Source organism: Sapajus apella, unplaced genomic scaffold (genome assembly GCF_009761245.1).
Source record: "Sapajus apella isolate SASKATOON/1434 unplaced genomic scaffold, GSC_monkey_1.0 scaffold18, whole genome shotgun sequence".
In the NCBI taxonomy this organism is placed as follows: Eukaryota; Metazoa; Chordata; class Mammalia; order Primates; family Cebidae; genus Sapajus; species Sapajus apella.
Window position 1 is genome coordinate 4,577,711 of NW_022436958.1, and position 22,257 is coordinate 4,599,967.

General features: G+C 33.5%; 1 protein-coding gene across 2 annotated transcripts in view; it reads right to left on the reverse strand.

Moving 5' to 3' along the window:
• The window catches only part of LRP1B (LDL receptor related protein 1B), a 1,894,725-nt gene that overhangs the window by 206,820 nt on the left and 1,665,648 nt on the right, over positions 1–22,257 (reverse strand). For both annotated transcript variants that reach the window (XM_032286208.1, XM_032286207.1), the window contains exons 61-66: positions 14,707–14,895; positions 13,697–13,845; positions 9,593–9,686; positions 5,081–5,197; positions 4,851–4,970; positions 3,325–3,444 (exon numbers count right to left, since the gene is read on the reverse strand). In XM_032286208.1, the coding sequence (XP_032142099.1) occupies positions 3,325–3,444; positions 4,851–4,970; positions 5,081–5,197; positions 9,593–9,686; positions 13,697–13,845; positions 14,707–14,895 (789 nt within the window). The remainder of the gene's footprint in view (positions 1–3,324; positions 3,445–4,850; positions 4,971–5,080; positions 5,198–9,592; positions 9,687–13,696; positions 13,846–14,706; positions 14,896–22,257) is intronic.

The following is a 22,257-nucleotide window of genomic DNA, read 5'->3' on the forward strand; positions in this document are numbered from 1 at the left end:
TAGAATAGAGTAGGCTGAAGATGAAGAAAGTTTGAAGTTGAAATTGTAAATAAATATTCTGAAGCTGCTATAATCGGGATATTCTACTTAATTTGGTCAGGCATTCAAATCTGGTGTTTGCTCAAGATTGTAATAAACAGTGAAACAGCCCTACAAGAGCAGTCAACCTCTACAGCCTAATATAATTGTATTTATGTACATTTTTAAAAGCATGTTTTTCTCTTGGTATAAAGTTTAAAAGAGGAGACACCTTCAAGCAAATAGAAGTAATTTTACACGAACTACTAACAACTCACAAAATGAATTTGTAACTATCTTGCCATGAACACGAGGCTAGCATAGATTTAAATCTTTACTTATGTAAAAATTGAGCTCCAAGACGTTCTTTAAACACCTTTATTAATTTAATCCAAGTGTGCCAAATGTAGATTTTTTACAGATTCATAAATTTATCCATCTCAAAAACTAGGCATTAATAAAATGGGAAGTTATACAGTTAATTTAATTTTTAAAATTTATATCCAAAGCCTCACCAAGACTAATTTATTAAGTCTGGGCTCCTAAACTATGTTTAATTTACATCTATTCAAAGCCTTCTTAAATTCTAGATTAGCATACAATTTTGCCATAGATTGAACATTCCTTGTTAAAACTGTGAGTACTCATAGACTCAAAAAATTATGCCAGGTTAAATTCAGTAACAGAATTTGAAAAATATTTGCAATGATTATCATTTTCATTCCCTACACTATATGTATATTATGTGTGTGTTGTTACTCTGCTTCATTTTTTCACAGTGCCTCTCTCTCCCTTTCTCTTGCTTCTACATTGTTTTCTTTGTATAATTTAAATCAAAACAAACTGTTTCAATTGGAATATATCAAGAGAGAACAAACTACAATGTTAGGACTTCAGAACTGAAAAAATTACAATTTATAATGGAACTATAGATAAATACAAATACTGGTGCTGAGATGTAAGGCGTAACAACTAGATGAACTCCAAGAGCATAAGAGAATCTCCCCTTAAATGTAGCACGGGTTAAGAAAAGTATGGACACAAACTGAAATGAAAATGGGTTTCAAATAAAGATTCTGCAAGAAGGAATAGGTTAGACACTCATTCCACACTTAATGCAAGCCTACTCACATCCTGCTAAGTCCTGAGGACATGGGACATGTGAAATAGTGAAACACACCCATGCTTCTAGACGAGATCTGTTCTTAGCCATAAAGAAACACGAAACTGAGTCCAATGGCATAACACAGTGAACTTTTGCAAAGTTTTATGTTTCTTTCCCATTCAATAAAAACACTAGAAGGGGAGTCATCCCAGAGAGTGTTAAAAGAATTAGCACAAATATGTAACATTTCTATATTTATTGAGGACAAAAGAAAAAGAAACAAAGTTGTGACTTATCTCTTTCCAAAATAAGGGTGTGAAATGCTATACTTAGATATGATGTAGAATTTTCTTTAAATTAGCACTTGTACACAATAAAATTGTGTAACTCAAATCAGATGACAACTCTCCATTCTTGTCCCCTCTGTATGTGTACGTATATATGTGTACGTATGCATATAAACTGGTCTGGAACTTACAGCAATGCTTGTGTCTGGGAGAATACTATACAACCTCACTACTGAAAATATTTAAATATCTTTTTGTCTTTACACGGAAAGAATCAAGTGTATTTATGCTGTATCCACAGAAGTTTAAAGCAGATATGTTGGTGTCAAATAACCCCGGAGGCACATCCCAATTATAGAACTTGCTAGCTATGGGACTTTAGACAAGTTACAGCACCTCTTTGTGCCCACTTTCCTTATGGATGAAATAGGGGCAATAAAGAGATTATGTAAGACAATCACTATAAAGCTTTTAACCTATTTCTCGGGCCCTATGGTTTCTGCCAACTAAATATTAGGCATTGTTGTTACTATGGTGATTGATAATAATTTATTTGAACCTTATAATCTATCAAAACAAGAGTTAAATCACACCAAAGTGAGGAAAAACCAAGAAAAATATAGAAATAACACTCCAGTCCAGAAATTTTTCAGTGGTAAAAAGTCATCATTCCACTTTGGTTTGGTAAGTGAAAATGCAAAAGACAACAGAGCAAACTAGCCAGTAATATAAATTAGTCTGCAAAAGTCCTTAGTAATTGCTATGGACAAACGGGTGATGAATGCAGTTTGAGGCTTTGTGAACTGATTTTGAAAACCAATTTTACAAGTGGTAAATGGTAGTTTTATGATACTGTGATACTGGTTGTATATTCTAAAGACACAATTCTATGGCAGATAGTATGAGGAAAATCACTTAAAGACATGCTATTATTGCCAGCACTTATACATGTAGCTCATAAGTGTGGTTCAATATAAATGAAATTTCAGAGCTCTTAAAGGTTTTTCATTATTTTCATTTTCCCCATAAAAGTTCAATGAAAGTACTGTATAATCTAGCAAATGCATTTAGCACACTTCTATGAAGTCTGGGAGTCCTATTTAGTTCGGACAAACTTTGCCTTTTCTAATAAATTAATAGATGAAATGCTTTCTGCTTATCCAACAATGCCAAATTGGCATATTTGTCCACAGAACAGGGTCAATTAATGCTAATAAATGTTGATAAAATGAATTACACATAGCAAATGCTCTTGATTTCTATCTCAGTGTTAAAAGCTTTAAGATAGAATCAAATACTTTAAACAGAACAAATATATTCCCCATTTCTACAATGTTAATTAAGGAATAATTATTGTAAATATAATTAAGTGAAAATATTAACGTTTCAGAAGCAAATGCTGACTTAAATGATCACTGTCATCCACCAATATAGAACAGATGCTTTTTATTATAGTTTTGTTCCCACCGTATTGTATTAAAGAATGACATACAATAATCATTGAATACAGAATCTTGGGGATTTAAGAAAAAAAAAAAACAAAAAAAAAAAAAAACAAAAAAAAAACCGAATTCTAGAATGATATGAATATAGTGTTTTCTTATTTCTAGTCACTAAATGCTAATACTATCATGTGTACACTTTAATAGAAGAAGATAATGGTCTTATCCTACCTCTTTGGTCTATCTTTCATAAAGTTTTGGGTGATGTTAAGCAATACTTACTCTTCCATCTTATCATTCCATGCTTTTTGTAAAGTAGCTAAACTAAGTTGTTACCAATCTGTGAACACAGAGACAAAACCTTTTCAGGTAAGACCTTAGTTTCATCAAAATTGTGTTCAAATTCGTTTCACTGTCATCATTGCAGATGACCCAAAGCAGAGAGAGAAGACCCACAGTCACAAACACTCACCGCAGTTGGCCTCGTCTGATGCGTCTGCACAGTCTGGATCCTCATCACAAACCCACAGCTTGGAAATGCAGTGTTTCGTAGTCTTACACTGGAAATAGTCTGGAGAACAGCTGTTTTCAGCTTAAGAAGAAAACTGCTATTAAAAATGTAGCTTTGGAGAACAGATATTTTATTTATGAAAAGCAAATTTTACAGACAAATGTTTAAGACAATTTATCAAAAAATGTATTGTGTTTTAATGAATGGGACTCTGACAATGAGGAATTTTAACTTTTAATTCCTTATGAGGTACTCCTGATATCCTCCCCAGTAAAAATAAAGGAAACATTTTTGCGGTGATATATCAGAGTTTTTTAAAAAGCTGTTGATTAGATATTTTAATAGTAATTTTAACAATTAAGAATTTGGGGCCTTTCAAAATAAATTTTTCAGAAAAAAAAGAATTCATAGATATGCATATTAATAAATGAAAAAATACTGAAATTGGAAAGCATTAAGTGAATAAGAAAATAAAAAGTACAAAGTTTATCAAAATGTCTAGGAATTGTGTTGAGTTTTTGAAAAACAGAACATCCACCTAAGACTATAAACTGCATCACAAATCCTAGTCAGTTTAATGGATCAGCTTCTGGAATGGCTAACCATAAAGAACTGGCACTGACTTTATTCTCAGTGCACCATCTTAATCAAATTGCTGGATGACTGCACATTATTTACTGATAAAAGTTTTAGAGGAATAAAATAAAACTGCAGCAAGACAGAAATGTTGACAGCAGTTCAGTTGAAACCCTGAAACTTGACAGGTGCTCCATTGTTCACATACTCTGCACGTGTGAGTGTGTGTGCAAGCATGTGCATGCCAGCCTATGTGCATATATATGTATATGGTATAAACTGTTTTGCCTTCCATTTAATATAATTTGAGTTTCGATGGAAGATGGAAATAGGAGATGAAAAGAGGCAAAATATTTTTCTATTATTCTTTCAAGTAGTTTGTTAAAATATGTTAAATGGAGCATTATTTACAATTGTTTACAAGTCAGGCTTTTGTCAGACTATTTTGCCCAGAATTTGTATTTCTCTTCATGAGTGCAACATGTATTTCATAGAGAAAAACTTTCTAATAAAAAGAACTTAATTTCAAGACACTAATTAATCAACAGAAGTAAATTACCTGTATCCATGTAATATGGGTAAAAATAAAAAAAAAAACCCATAATCAACTTCCATGTTGTATTCGACGCTTCTCTTAAGGGTGATGTAGATGAATAAATGTTGTTCATGTTTGTCATAATTTCTATGTAGATTTTAAAGTAAACTTGCTCATATTTTCATTTTCTCTATATTTTTATGTAGAGCTTCTGAAATAATCCATACCAGTTGACACCTATTTCTAATTATTTGACCCCAATTTCTTTTGAATTTCTCTACATTGTATAAGTTTATGAAATATAGTAATAATTTTTAGACTTACTTTAGTTGGGAGTCAAAGTTAAGACAGTACAGAGCATTTTGAGGTGACTTACGGCAGTCTCTTTCATCTTCCTCATCACCGCAGTCATCCTGCCCGTTACATCTTAGGTTTACTGGGATACATTTCTGGTTCTTGGTACACTTGAATTGGCCTGACAGGCAGACATGTGTATCTAGAACGTAGAGAGAGAGGGAAAAAAAAATGTGTCTGAATTTAAATCACACTGACATAATCAGTTGAGAATTAGACTTATATTCATTAGTTAGGAATTTTGTCACCTACCACAGTTAAGTTCATCAGAATTGTCTCCACAATCATTCTCTCCATCACAGATGAAAGCGGGTAGAGCACAGAGTCCAGTCCCACACTGAAATCGGCCTGGCTGACATTTAAATTCAGCTACGGGAGAAAGCATAGATATTGTAGAAAAGCAATCCTAACTCACAACTTCTTAAACAGAAAGTTTCTGACATTCGAGATATTTACTATAAAAAATATATCCTGGAACACAATATGAATGTCTCTCAACTTGATAGCTATTAGACTCAAATGTTTAGCTATACTTTGAGCAACTCAAATGCCCTCCAGATAACATTTAATAAACCATACTCTAGAGGGTAGGAATTAGTAACACATAAACATTTTTTTAAAATTAAGAAACAGAAAAGTCTCTACATTTCAATGAAGTGATATTGAGAGGTTGACTTGCAGAATGAAATTTATTGAAACAAATACTGTTATTCCAGTATCAGTTTTTAAGAAATAATTTCTCCTTGATCACTTGGTGGCTTATGGTCTGTATAATTTGTCCACAATACATATTCTCTCTCTCTCTCTCTCTCTCTCTCTCTCTGTCTCTCTCTCTCTCTTTTATTCAGAGTCTTGCTCCATTACCTACTCTGCAGTGCAGTGGTGAAATCTCAGCTCATTGCAACTTCTGCCTCCCATGTTCAAGCAATTCTACTGCCTCAGCCTCCTGAGTAGTTAGGATTACAGGTGCCCACCACCATGCCTGGCAAATTTTTTGTATTTTTAGTAGAGATGAATTTTCACTATGTTGGCCAGGCTGATCTTGAACCCCCAACCTCAGGTGATCCACCTAACTCGTGTACCAGAAGTGTTGGGATTACAGGTGTGAGCCACTGTGCCTGGCCCACAAGACATATTCTCTAGCACAATGTAAAGCAACTGCTTTCTATATCTACTACATTTTAAATCAGATTTATTGATATACATTCCTATAATCCTACTATTATGCAAGAGAACGATATTTTATAAATAATAAATATTTTATATATTATACACATATTGTAACAACTCACAAGTGATAATGCATTTTATCTTATCATATTATTTGAGTGTATATAAAGAACAATAATAATAAGGCAGGATCTACTGATGATCTACTATGTATCAGGAACTGGGCTAGACCCCTTTGCATACATACAGTTACTAATTTAATCTCATCATAACATTGTCACTTTGGCATCATCATTTTAGCAATGAGTAAACTAAATTTACTGAATATGAATAATTCATCTAAGGATGCACAATTTTAAGTGTTAGACTTGAGTTCAAATCCTCTATGTTGTTTGCAGTAAAACACTTATCTTTTGACTAATAATTTTAGTGCATATAATTGATTTTGAGATTAATAATAGCATATGTATTAGCTCAAAACAGTGAATCAAACACTAATAAATGGTATTTTAAACTTATTTGAGAAATAAATCATGATTTTATAATTACGTTAAATAAAATTATTTTATATTAAAATATTAAATAAAATTTAAATTTTCTTTTAAAAATAACTCAATATATGCTTTGCTTCATAGAAGTTCTAAAATGTTGAAAGTTGTTTGCTTGTAATCTATAACATTTGTCAATTAATCATACTAAATGTTTAAACTGAATGACACAATTTTCTCATACTTTAAGCATGTGCCTTTTCTCCATTTCATTTTGCTTTGTATCAATTTTGATTAATACTCCTTTGCTATCTAAACAACCCCTGCCAGAAAAATGGTTGCAACTATTAAAGGAATGCTTGGATATAACTTGGAAGCCCATTCAATCTTCAAATCTGTCTATAGAATATTCTTAATTTTATTAGAGTATTATAAGAAACATTATTGGCCGGGTGTGGTGGCTCATGCCTGTAATCCCAGCACTTTGAGGGGCTGAGGTGGGCAGATCACCTAAAGTCAGGAGTTCCAGGCCAGCCTCGCCAACATGGTGAAACTCTGTTGTCTTTACCGAAAATACAAAAATTAGCCAGGCATGGTGACAGGTGCCTGTAACCCCAGCTACTTGGGAGGCTGAGGCAGGAGAATCCCTTGAAGCTGGGGGGCAGAGGTTGCAGTGAGCCGAGATCACACCATTGCACTCCAGCCTGGGGGACAAGAACAAGACTTTGTCGAAAGGAAGAAAGGGGGGGAGGAGAGAGAGAGAGAGAGAGGGAAAGAGAGAGACAGAGAGAGAGAAAGGAAGGAAGGAAGGAAGGAAAGAAGGAAGGAAGGAAGGAAGGAAGGAAGGAAGGAAGGAAGGAAGGAAAAATGAAAGAAGGGAAGGGAAGGGAAGGAAGGAAGGAAGGATTATTATCAACTTGTGACATCAGAGATTTTTTGATGCATCACTCTTAACTACATTTATATAAATAACATTATGTAAGTTTGCAAGTATGGAACCCTGGGATCAGGTTTTCCTGCCTTCTCAGGTGAAGTTCTAAGTATTGTCAGCAGCTCTTATCATCTGCAGGTATTGATGCATCTACCTGAAAGTGAAACCTAAACATTCCAGAGACTCTGGCATATAATTTTCTACCTCATCACGACTCTCCAGTAAAGTGTCATGCCTACAGATATTCAAAGCTGTTAACCCATCAACTACAAATAAAAGCTTATTTGCTATACTAAAAGAAATCTCACAGAGACAGTGCCACCAATAAAAACATTTAAGATTACTAGAAGAAAATATAAAGGAAAATTTCTGTGATCTTGGTCTGGGTAAAACCTTTGTGGATATGACTCCAAAAACACAGGCAACAAAATCAAAAATAGACAAATGTAATTACATCAAATTAAAAATCTCCTGTACTGAAAAGGAAACAATCAACAGAGTAAAGAGACAATCTATGAAATGGAAGAAAATATTTGCAAATGTATTTAACCAAAACAAGGATCATAGAGAAGCTCTTAGATAACAGATGTCTCTTAGACATCAGTGCCTCAAAAAGACACCAAAGTAATATTTGATCACCATATATTCTGAAAGTAGTTAAACGTGTAGTTAATTTTTCACATCAATATGGTCCAGCGTGAAATTTCAGTCAAAATTACAACTAGAAGTCAGGAGCTCTGGGTCATTATAGTGAAATTTCCTCAGAGAACAGTGAAATCTAGACAGGAAAGGTCATTTTCTTAATCAAATGACTAAATTAATATATTCATTCTTGTTTATTTCTAAGAATTACAAATATAAGTTGTATTTAGTTTATTTACTATTATCATAGAAAATTTACTTTTTTTGTGGGGAAAGTAATAACTTTCTCTTAATGAGAATCTCAGTAAGGTCACCCAAATAATTTATTCTTCCCTTTGTATTCCTTTTAACTTAATAAACTTTTTGAAAAGAATAATTCATGCATAATAGTATACCTATCCCACAGAGATACTACTCTTTATATGCTGCCTATCATAGTAAAAACAAAAACTATATTTAAAATATCAAAGAGCAGTGGATCTTTCAGAAACATTAGGATTATATTAGAAAAGCAATGACTTTTATAACATTTTTCCTTTTTACTGATTTGATTACTTACTGCTTTCAAGCACATAAACTATGTGAAACAACCTCAATTGTGAGACAGATGTGGGTATGACCAGAGAGATGAAATACAGCCTATTTAAGTAATTATTTAGAAATCCTAAATCTGAAAAAGCTTTATAATAAGGTGGTGACAAGCTCTAGGGTAGAATATAGGTAGTTTTTCTGTCTTTTTACAGTGCAAGCCTAAGGATTTTGAACTCAATTGTCAAGGCCAGATCATGGCAACCATATACTGGGATGTCGAGGGAATTATCATGATTGACTACGAGCATCTTCAACCTGACAGTGAAGTATTGGAGTGACCTATAGAGTGAACTACAAAAGGCTATCAAGGAAAAGTCTGCTGATGTCCCATTACAACCAAAGTTACCAGCGATTGTTAAAACAGCAGCAGCTGACCACGCCAATCACAGTCAAATGTCAGGACATAATTTGTAGTCACTTTAGAGCAATTGCTAAGAACATACTCAATTGCCTAATGGCAATCTAGTGATTTACATTGGAAAAAATCAGACTTTTTAAGAATTTTCAGGATTTCAATGCTCACGGTAAAGTTGAGAGATTATATTTCTTAAAGATAAGATTTTAGTCAACGAGTGACATTCTGGAAGCTTGCCCAGTTTTACTTCTAACTTGGTGACATATTAAGTCAAATTAATGCTGCTTATTACCCTACTGATCACTACACGAAGTAATGTCATTATTCCACAAATAATCAAATTTGAGAAAGAAACAAAATCTAACACAAAAGGCTGATGGTGCCATTATAAATGTAACAGTTATTAAAGAGATAACCATGGACTTGCAACAATTTTTATTTTATTGTTTAATACCGACATACATAAGCTTTCTATTTCAATGTTGGGAAAGTATCAGAAGCCAATATTTTTCGTATAGCTTCAATTTTCAGGTCTAGGATATAAGGAACTGTAAATTCTAAATTCCAGCATTTGCCAATGTACTCACGGCAGTCATCAGGTTCATCAGATCCATCACCACAGTCATCCACGGTGTCACATTTCCACCAGAATGGAATACATTTGTCAGTTTTGCAACGAAACTTAAAAAAAAAAAAAAGGTTGAATAATTCAGTGCATATATCATGAATATTTTACAATTCACTAGGGCAACACAGCCTAGTCCACTTTTTTGCTGCACATGTGAACAATGGTGATCTTGGTGCATTCCACAATAGGGACTAAATACACAACAGGCCACAACATGATCTAGTTCTAGGAGAGCACATTGTTCAGGAAAACCTCTTGAGATGACCTGCAAATACAGACAAGCTCTCACATTTACATGTTGTCTACAGGGATACTTGGATACTTTTGTGTGGTTGGTGAGTTGGTTGGTTGGTTAAGATAGAGTCTCCCTCTGTCTCCCAGGCTGGAATGCAATGGGGTAATCTCAGCTCACTGGAGCCTCAACCTCCTGGGCTCAAGAAATTCTCTCATCTCAGCCTTTGGAGTAGCTGGGACTATAGGCACATGCCACCACACCCAGCTAATTTTTATATTTTTTGTAAAGATGAAGTTTCACTATGTTGCCCAAGCTGGTCTCAAATTCCTGGGCTCAAGTGCTCCTCCCGCCTTGGCCATTCAAAGTGATGGGATTAAAGGCATAAATCACCTCATCAGCCCTAAAGGGCTACTTGAACACCACAGTAGCAGAGATGAGTCCTTGCTACAGAGATCCTGTGGCCTGAAAAGTCTACAATATTTACTATCTGGGCCTTTACAGAAAACGTTTGGCAAACACTAAGTAGGGCAAAAAACTATTAGGAATATCAGGAAGAGATATCCAGTTGAACTAATTTAGGTAATTTGAATTAATTTAACTTAATTGCATTTTATTCAGAATCTTGGGAAATTCAATTAACATCTCTCAGCCTGTGTTTTTTAGCCACCAAATGGGGAGCTGAAGATAATCTGGAGGAACTTTCCCGTCTCTATCATGCTGTGATTCCATAAACATTCCTGAACACTGAAAATACTGCTGTTAGCCATAATGAGTATGTGCCCCACAAAAATTTTAAGAACAGCTGAGGCCAACACAGTTCTTTTCAGTTTTCAGAATTCCTAATGAGGTTTCATGATCTTTTAAGACAAAGAGAAGTTCTGAAAGATTTTTAAAAAGAGGTAAAGATAAGGCTCGATATTTTTTTGCTGACTTTAAAAAATGAATGCACAGAAAAAAACTCTTGTAGTAAAACTTGTTCTCCAGATTGCCTAAAAAAAACTATTCACTAAAATATTTATTAGCATGTTTATTTGTTGTATTATCCATTCCATGTGAAACAGCTAAACAAAAAGTCATGAGAAAGGCAATAATTCTGTTATTTATAGAAACAGAAATTTTAACTCCTCCCTCTAAAATTAACTATCAGGCGGCAGATTAACACTAAAGAAAGTAGTTGAGCTGTTATGTGGCAATATTTGTTTACTTACAGGCTATTTAGCACACAAGTGACTTGATGCTTGAGACAAAATTCAGGAAGTTATCATTGCATATTACTTTTATGAGGAAGGTGATTTGAACCCAAAGGTAGCTGCTGAGACAAAGTATTGTTCCTACTAACTTCACTATTGCCCGACTAAAGAGTGACCAAAAAGCCCAGTTAATTTATGTTTCAGTAATCTATGACCATAAATTAATTCTTTTCTCATTAACATTCAGATAGAAGAAACTAAAGACAAAAATCTCACTTTCCATATAGAGAGCACATGCCTCTGAAGTAGCTACCACTAAAAATATTCACTTGAAATTAGTTAAAACAAGCAATATATAAATTTTAGTCAATTTCTCATGGTATATAAAATTATTTTTCTCTTCCTTTTAGTAGAACTTCAATGAAAAGCATGTATCACAATATTCATCTGGCATTAAAAACATTTCTAAGTGTTAATTTAGATAATTTTCTAAAAGTTATTAACTTCTCTTAGAAGTGTTTATGTTGTCATTTCCATGTAAGTAATTGACAGCAAGCTGGCATTTATTTTAGCATGTTACATACAAGAAAGACTTATAATAGAAAGCTATAGGCTAGGTTCAATTATTGCTAATGAAAATAGATTAGCAGTCTAAAGGTTTGTCCATTTAAAATACTCTTAGTTTCTCAAATAAGAGATTATTTTCTGTTAGCTTTTGCTAAATTTGTCTGGATATGATGGAGTAGATTTATGACAGATTGACATCATTTAAACAAATATGAGTGTGAATTTTTCTTCCAGTGGCAATACGAGAAGGTAAAGAGCTCTATGAATCCAATGGGAGATCTGAGTGTTCAATTGATTTTCTCATATTTGCCTAGCCTATATTCATGCCTGGTGTGGTTTTTTTCATCAAATATGAGAGGCGAAAACTTACCTTTATAGATAGTGAATGTCTGGGGATATGAGGGAAAGCAGTTACTCTTAACATTAAATATTTCTAGTCCTTTTAATATATTAAAGCACATTAGTAGGAGAACTTCAGGTCTCCTGAGTATCCTCAAAGTCTTTCCAATCATGATTGGAAAAATATCCAAAATGTATATATTCTTAAATTCACCAAATGTGCCTGATTTAAATAAACATGAACTGTTAGAATTATATATGATATAATGATTTTGCTCTTCATTTGATTTCGGTAATAACATTAAAGGGTTTTCAGTTAAGGGAGGCCAGGGTATAATATACTTATTTTATTTTTTATGTTAATCAATATATTATTCTCACAGGAATATCTCTTCTATTTCATGTCCAAGCTTCATTTTTTCATACTTAAATTCACTGACTTAAAAAAGATTAATGTTAAATATAAATATAAAGCGGTCTTCACCATAAATGTTCTCCAAGACTAATATTATCATAAAATAAACTTCAGACTGTAATTATCACCCACAAGAAAAAGCTATAAAGAAACTACTAAATACATGTCTACTAATACGAATATCAGGATAAAATGCAATCCCAATATGGTGAAGTTTAGTTGAAACAAGCAAAGTCTCTATTTTAAAGCTTAAGTAAAGCTATTTTTAAGTTGACTCCTTTTGTAATTAAAATAATCTTAATTAAAGATTTGAATTATTAGTGTTAAAAGGATTGAATGTAATCTTAATTTTTACTAGATTCTCAGATTATGTTTTTAATCCAAATAGAATTCTTACTGATTTGATTTGCATAGTTTTTCTAAAATAGTACTATTTTGGAAACATGTCATGTGTTGACAATCTTTAGATGATAAATCAAAATTCCTAAGTAAGAATAAATTAAGAATGTAAACTTTTCATCAGAATGCCTAGTAGCATGATTCTTAACTGCCCAGATTATTTGTTTCCTTTAAAGGTCTACCTCACTGACAATTATGTTTCTACAAACTGATTTTTCTCCAAGAAGTATAGAAGAGATAGTTTTTTTCCTTTCACTACATCAGAAAAGAATCACAGGTAAAATGTCCCCATAAACCAGACAATTTACAGGGATAACCACTAATGGTTTGCATTGCTTGTTCTTCATTAACTTTTTTCTTTCTTTTTACATTGTTATTTATTTATTTATTTATTTATTTTTGAGACAGAATTTCACTCTGTTACCCAGGCTGGAGTACACTGGCAGAATCTTGACTCATTGCAGCCTCTGCCTCCTGGGTTCAAGCAATTCTCATGCTTCACCCTTCCAAGTAGCTGGGACTACAGGTGTGTACTACTACGCCCAGCTAATTTTTAATATTTTTTAGTAGAGACTGGGTTTAGCTATGTTGGCTAGGCTGGTCTCCAACTCCTAACCTCAAGTGATCCACCTGCCTCGGCCTCCCAAAGTGCTTGGATTTGGATTTGAGACATTATTCTGTATGGATCTGTGAAAGAATTTTTTTTTTCTCTATCTTTTTATTTTTATTTTTTCCTTTTGGCCCTCCATTTATTCTTCCTAATGTCTAAGGTCCCATTTTAGTGAGGTTTTATATTGCTTTTCCTGCATTCTGTGACCGTCTCTACAGTGTATGGAATAATCATTCAATGTTACACTAAACAAAAGAACTAATGTTTCAACATACATCCTATAATTAGATTCCCAGACCTCCACTCACCTGGCTGGCTGTGCAGTTGGATAAGCAAGTCCTGTTATCAGCTGCCAGATAGAAGTTGGTGGGACATGCACAAGTGTGGGTTTTTCCGGGGGCTAAAAGGCACAAGTGACTGCAACCACCATTATTTATCATGCAGAGATGTTTAAAGACTACAGAAAAGAAAGAAACAACAACAACAAAACAGAATAATCAAGACTAATAATATAATACCGGATTAGAGATAGGACATTTAAGCTTCATAACTTGTATTGGAATAAATCTTTGTAATGAAGAACTCATCAAGACTATAAATGTAATTTACTTTGTCACAAATACTACTCATTGTCCAATGACACTAATTTTACCATTCAATAATTTTAAAGGTACACTTCTATAAAACAAGGATTTTAGTAGGAAAAAAAAAAACTGTCTATCAGAAAAATAATAAATACCAGAAGCATTTTGGATGAAGACGAACATATGTTCAGAAATACAAACATAAAATAAAACAATGAAAAAATGATCTACAACTACTAGTATAATGACTCTGCTTTATAGGCCAGATAGGTTTTTTAAGGAAAATAATCAAACCTTTATGTCACAAGGCCAGATGAAATTCCTATTAAACATATGCTGAAGGAAACTTGATAGAATTGTCAATCTTAAAATGCTAGAGCTACTTAAACATAATTCCACCTACTCAGCATTCCAGAAACTAAGGATCCTCTATTTTGTAAATAAATCATTTCAAGAATGCAGTCTTCACTTCTCTGACTAAATGTATTATTGTCATTTTACTTTAATATGATTTTAACAAATTCATAATACTTTGTCCTATTATTGAGCTTCTAATCATATGCCTCAATAGTAATATTTGATATTGACTGAATTCTTCTATAAAGTGACGCTAAATCATCAAATCTGGTAATCTTCGTCAAAAATAAAATTACATGTAACCTTGAAAGAATCAAAAATGGAATGTTACTGAAAGATGTTAATGCATTTATGGAAATCATGAAAATAATAATTACCATCAGGTTGTCTATAAGAATGATACACCTGGATATCTGTGATGGCATGCCATGAGTTAATCAGTGAGAGTCTGTCTGCTCCCGATGTTTTATGGGCACGGCTGAGTGACTTGGTTTTCCCGTCAGTCCAGTAGATGTAGTCTTCAAACAATGTTAGTGCAATCACCCCTGGAATATCTTGATTGGGGACTGTAATAGGAGATGGTAAGATTAATGTTCAGTCTTGGAAGACTGCCAGTTAAAATGTTCAATACTACATGGGCTGGCAGATACAACTGCTACAGAATTTTGTGTGAATAATTGCTGTGACAACCTGTCAGGCCAGCAAAGTTCTTTATTACCAGTTAAGGGAATGCAGGATTGGGCACAGGAACTAGCTTTGCTCAGACTTAGCTTGGCTCAACCATTGGAAAAAAAAAAAAAAAAAAAAGAATGTGATTCTTTCACCATTAAAGCCTGCTTGACCAAAACCAAATACCATTCACCATTTTAAAACTCATAATATATATATATATATATATATATATATATATATATATTTGTGTGTGTATACACATACATATTTACATATATACATATATATCTCCTTCTTGTTGTTCTTAACTTAAATACTTAAATCTAAAGGTCAATACCCTACTTTTTCACATTTAAAATGATTAAATTATAGATCCAGGAAGAAATGTGTCTACTACCTGGAAATAAAGTGGCTATGAAACTATTATAAACCATTTGAGCCACTGAGATTTTATGAGCACTTTTACTTGCAAGGTGAGCTGGGATGGGATACAGGGAAGTAAGTGTGGCAGATAATAATGTATTATGAAAATTCAATTGTCATAAAATGGTTTAGTTGCAGATTAAAATTGTTTTATAATTATTCTTTCTGATGTTTAAATCCAAACAATAGAGTGAGCATCACAAATGTGAATTATTCATTTGCAAGAGTCCGGGGTCCTATCCAGCAAATAAGATATGGTAAGTCTGTTCAGTGGTTTGGGTTTAAATAATTTTAAACAGTGATAGAGTTTTCTTTGTGCTTCTACTTCCTCAAGATAATAAATGAAGAAGATGAAAATTCCCTAGTTTATATAAACATTCTATTTCTCTGAATTTATTTTCAGACATACCTTTAAAAACTCTGAGAAGATATTCATTAATGACAAAAGGTACTATATTTTCAGTAATATTACTCTTTTCTTAATTAGATTTTAATGACTGAAAATTAATATTTGGCATAATCCTCATTCAGTAGTCACTAAAATACCAACAAAATTTCAAATACAATTTACTCTTCATAGGGAGCTTTACAGCCTTATTTGTAAAATGCTGAGGTAAATTTATATTATCAAGTAAAATAGATACTTTAAATCTTTTAATTTGCTATTTGTAATCTGATAGGCCAAATGTTAACAGATAATTCACTAAAACTAAGAGACATAGAAATAAAATTAGAAACTCCCAATAAATCATCTATTAAGTCATTGAGTATTATTGATAACATGAAATCTAGCTAGAATTTCATCTCAGAACAGATACTATGCATATGAAGAATGCAAACATTTTTCAAAATCCAGATTTGTACACTTCAGCTGTTTTAAATTTTGGTATAAAAATATAGATGTGCATTCAACTTAATTATCTATGTACTCTTGCAGACATGGATAGCATTACTAAAATACTAAGTGAAATTAGAAAGAATGAAAAGAAGGACATTTTACCATAATGAATTACATGTGAGCTATTTATACAAACTATTATCACCATTTTTCTTTAACTGTGTAATTTCATACCAAAAAGATAAAATAAATGTGATAAAATGTTAGTAATTCACTAAATGTTGGTGATGGGTGATTATTATAAGAGCCTTTCACCTTATATGCAGGTTTCAAGGTTTTTAGAATAAAATAAAAATTTATGGAAAATGATGAAAGCCTCAGAAACATTTAATGTGAATCTCCTTAGATGTAAAGTTAATAGCTATATCATTAAATATGGGCTCAAAAAGTTAATCATAATTTTTCATGTTCTCAGCCCACAAGAGATTCAATTTACTTCTGTAAGAAAAATAAAGTTACTGTAACAATCTGCCAATTGGCACTTCAAAAGTAACAATTTTTAAAATTATTCAGCAGTAACTATAGGTGATATTTATTAAGCATTTGGGTACACTAGAATTAGGCCAGTGGGAGAGGCAATTTATATATTTTATTTTATTTAATACTCTCAAAAACTCTATTATGCAGTAGTAGTGATATGAATTGTCTCTGTGTCTCCACCTAAAGCTCATGTTGAATTGTAATCCCCAGTGTTTGAGGGGGCGGGGAACCTGGTGGGAGGTGATTGAATCATGGGGGCAGATTTCTCTCTTGCTATTCTCCTGCTAGTGAGTTCTCACATCTGGTTGTTTAAAAGTGTGTAGCACTTCCCCCTATATTGTCTCTTTCCTGCTGCCATGTGAAGACATGCTTGCTTCCTTCTTGCCCTTCTGACATGATTGTAAGTTTTCTCAGGCTTCCCCAGCCATGCCTCCTGTACAGCCTATGGAACTGTGGGTGAATTAAACATTTTCTTCTTCATAAATTACCCAGTCTCAGTTCTTTGTGGTGGTGTAAGAATGGACTAAAACAAGTAAAGTCCATTTTGTGAATGAGAAAAGTAAGTTGCAGAAAATTTAAGTAACTTGGCAAAAGAGGTTAGTAAATAAAAGTACTGGTATTTGAATCTCAGCTCTCTCCAGAGTGTGCTCTCTGGCCATGTGATGCCCTGAGAGCACTAGTGTGACAATGGTGAGTGTCATCTACCATGGGATGACACTCACCCGATGCCAGTGCCATGCTCTTGGATTTTCCAGCCTCCGGAACCATCAGCCAACTAAATTTATTTTCTTTGTAAATTACCAAATCTGTAGTATTTTGTTATGGCAAAAAAAAAAAAAAAAAAAAAAAAAAAAAAAAAAAAAAAAAAAAAAAACAGTACAACAACAACAAAAAACAGACTAAGACAGGAGGTACATGGAGCTAATAAAATATAAACATAAATTGTGAAGGTTTGAGAGGGACATTTAACATACAAGCTCCTAACTAATGCTGAGATATGGCTAAGTTCAGGGGAAAAGTAGTCAATGTTGCCTAAAATGATGATGGCTATCATTTTTAAGAAAAAAAATTATATGACCAGTTCTTTATATAAAACTGCATTTACTTAGTTAATAGACAAATGTGAAAATTAAATTCAAGAAGTCTTTCACTTATAGGTAGTCAGTAGACACACAAAAAAGAAAAAACAGAGCTGCTGTGTGTGGGCTGTAGTTTCACAGGTACTTATTATACATTTAAAGCCTATTTTTAAAGCGACTTACTATAGTTAAGTCTATTCTGTGTAACAGCATTATGTATTGCACTGTTTCCAGCATTCTCAACCACTAAGCTCTTAATTTTCATTTCATAGACTATATCTTTCAGAAGAAAAGAATTGGTATTTGACAAAAATAAATAAATTTAGAAAATACTCCTTTTTGGAATTTTTCCCTTTGAATCGAGTTGGATGCTATCCTACAAAGGCTCAGCATAATTATGACAAACAGAAAAGGTGGCCATTGCTTGAACCCGGGAGGTGGGGGTTGCAGTGAGCCTAGATCGCACCACTGCACTCCAGCTTGAGTGACAGAGCAAGATTCTGTTTGTGTTTGTGTGTGTGTGTGTGTGTGTGTGTGTGTGTGTGTTTTAAGACAAAAGATAAAAGAAAAGGAGGCCATCCAGAAGATGCTTTTGGCTTAACTGTTGCCTCATAGCTAGATATAATTCTATTACAATACTCTTGATTATTCATTTTTTTAGATAGCATTTATCATGCTCAGCAAGTATATTTCTGGGTAATATCATTCTAATTTTGTTTTTCTGACATCCAGTTTAAATACTTAAGAAACGGCCCTAGTTACACAGTTTTCAGCTTTTGTTGAGTTAAAATCTTTTATGGGAGGATACAGCATTAGAATATTGTTAGCTTTGACTTGGCTCTCTGTACTGAGTTTAGTACTCAATAGACATTTCACTAGTAATACCATTTCCATTCTCTATCTTTTATTATTTTCCATTCTCTATCTTCTCAAATTTAGGAATCTAAATGCTATTTTAAAATATTACTTTATGCCCAGGAATCATGGTAATTTGTTATTTAAAAATGACTCTAGGCCTGGCACAGTGGCTCACGCTTATAATCCCAGCACTTTGGGAGGCCAAGGCGAGCGAGTCATCTGAAGTCAGGAGTTCAAGACCAGCCTGCCTAACATGGAGAAACCTCATCACCCATCTCTACTAAAAATACCAAAATAGCCAGATGTGGTGGTAGGAATCTGTAATTCCAACCACTTGGGAGGCTGAGGCAGGAGAATTGCTTGAACCTGGAAGACAGAGGTTGCAGCAGTGAGCCGGGATCCTGCCATTGCACTCCAGCCTGGGCAACAGAGCGACACTCCATATCAAAAAAACAAAAACAACAAAAAACAAACAAACAAAAAAAAAAACGGCTATAAAGTCTTTACTAATATTTTTAGAAGTAAAAAATGAGGTATATAATGCAATCACCAAATTCTGTTATTATTTTTATGAAGGAATCAAGATTACAGAGTAATTTGAGCTTAGAATTGATTTATTTGAGTTACAAGGAGTTTATATATTGATTAGAAAGAAATAGCTAAACAATCAGTGCTCCATTAAGGTCAACTTGTCCCTCACTCTATGACTATGTTTGGACAGGTAGTCCTGTAAAACTGTAAAGTTTATAAACATATCAAATCAAACATTAAATCCTACTTTTTCTTTTAAATATATTTTAAGACACTCATTTTTTAAAAGAATTCTTGGTGCCATTATCCCAAATAAAGGCTCATATCCCCTCACACCTGGGATATTGCAAAAATTATTCTAAATTGTCACCTTATTTTTAATCCCTTTAAATCTCTTTTATATCAGTCAGAATTGCTGCAGAAAATAGAAAACATATATTTAAATGATAATTGTAGAGGTTTTAATAAAGAATTATTTATAGAGATAGACCTGCTAAGGTACAAATGATGCATTGCTTTTTACTAGGTCTGTTACCAGAAGCTAGTGAAAATTGCATCTGAGAGGAATAAAACCATCCAACAAGTGCAGAGGCCTTTAGTAGATAGGCTCAGACAATGCTAAATCATTATAGTTGAGCATAGATGGAAAGAGGGTGAATAAATACTCTAACTTCTTTTTCTGTCCACTATCTAATGTCCTTGCAATGCAATTCATGGAGGAAATCCAACTTGAGGTGGGAAGGTAAAAGAGCTTTGGTGAGGTAGTCCACATAAGTCAGCTTTCTAGCATAGGAGGAGGGCAAAGAGGCAAATCCAGGATAATTAGAACTCCCACTAATTAATATTTCTCATACTTTTTCATCTAACATACCTCTTCCCAGATCAAAAACCATCCATTGTACCCATTTCCTCGTTAATATGGTGCAAACTATCTAGCTTGACTAAAACAGCATCTGTCTTCAGAAGAGAGAACCAGAGGATCAATGATCCTCTCTTTTGAGAGACCCTGACACTAATAATTTCCCCTGATGTTTTTCTAGAAGAATAAGAGCACAACGAGAGGTATAGAGAAGATAGGGCATGACTTGAAGTAACACAGTGTGAAAAGCACAAAGAAAGTAATGAGAAAGAAAAACAATTAGCACTGAAAAAATAGGGTGAGATTAAACAAAGGCTATGGAAAACTGTAGTCTGGTAAACAGATGACAAAATTAGATGGTGGTAGAAAGTGATTTAATGTGACACAGAAAGTAGAAGATTCATGACAGTGACCAGTGGGAGGGTGGGTGGATAATGGCTTCTAGTTGATGAAGAGTGACAAGAGTGGGTGGGTGGGAAAATGGCCAGGGTAGACTAATCTCCAGAGAAGACTGTTGAGCCAGAGCTTTAGTTAAAGACACCTGGGAAAAAAAGATCATGCTTTACATAACCTTACAGCCAAAGACAATTGTTCTTTGCTAATAATTATGTATGGCTCCTTCAGTGTTACTGTGCAAACGATTTTTTAAAAAAATCTTATTTCCTAAAACCTACCACCAGCACCTAAGATGTGTTTTGTTTCATTTTTTTCTCTATGAACATTTTGCCTGCTTACTCTTTAATGCAATCCTACTTGATAGTAACAAACAGTATCACAAAATTTAAGAAAATAATGTCCAAAATCAATTTTTCACAACACACAAAAACATTAAGAAATGACAGGAACATCAAGGATGGCCAACATTTCCAACTATTGTGATAGAATATTGAAAGTTTATTTTTCCAATATGAAATATCACAGTCCTTCAGTGAGACCTTGTTGGGATGAAAAGTAGTTTTTTCCTTTAGTATATGTCATAGTACAGGCAGATCAGAGCTGATACTGTTAGCATGTCTATTACACGCTAACCTTTGAATACTGATACTGATCAACTGTCCAACATAAACTTGTGTCCCTCTTTAGTGTAGTAGTTGATACTGGAACACTTAAATGAGTGTATATCTTACATCAAAGCATAGCAATTAATACTGTATTTAGAGATAGTTTTCAGATTTAAGCCATTATTAAGAGGCTGAAGACCTCCATGGCCCATTCTTTTCTAGTATTTCTTGCCTCATGTTGTCTACATTCTCATTTCAAATAATATGTACTCTCTATATAGATTAGGAATATCAGATTTACTACCGTTTAATTCCTTCCTTTCTCTTACCTGTTTTTAAATTATTTATAATAGAAAGTCAAATATAGCCATTTCAACATTTACCATCTAAAGAGTATTTCTGTTAATGAATGTAAAATTTTATGAAGTAGACTGTGTAAACTGTAGTACACTTGTTTTGAAAACAAGACTGATTCAAAATATATTTGTAGGATGATGACAATTCTCTCTAATCTGAGAAGTAAACAAAGCAACATTGCTTTATGCACTTGGTAAAGTATATTCCTGTTGCTTTGAAACTTTCTGGGCCCTTCTGTTGGCAATAAAGCCTTAACAGTACACAGAAATGTGACATTCAGTCTGAGCCTGACCGTAAGTACTTAATATGAGTTATTATATTCAACACACACATACATAAGGAATTTCTTTGTCAGAGAGTCCTAATAAAAACTGAATTCTTTGAAAAGCATTTGCCTCTGGGACAGATAGCAATTACATGGGTTTAGTACCAGGTCTTCTCATATTCCTGCAATTATAAACATATTTCTAACATAAAAATGTAGGAGAGTGTAATATGTTACAAGCATTTTCTTTTTCTTTTCTTTCTTATCTTTTGTTTTTTAGACAGAGTTTTGCTCTTGTTGCCCAGGCTGGAGTACAATGGTATGATCTCAGCTCACTGCAACCTCCACCTCCCTGGTTCAAGCCATTCTCCTGTCTCAGTCTCCTGAGTAGCTGGGATTACAGGCATGCGCCACCACGCCCAGCTAATTTTGTATTTTTAGTAGAGACAGGGTTTCTCCATGTTGGTCAGGCTGGTCTCAAACCCCCAACCTCAGGTGATTAGCC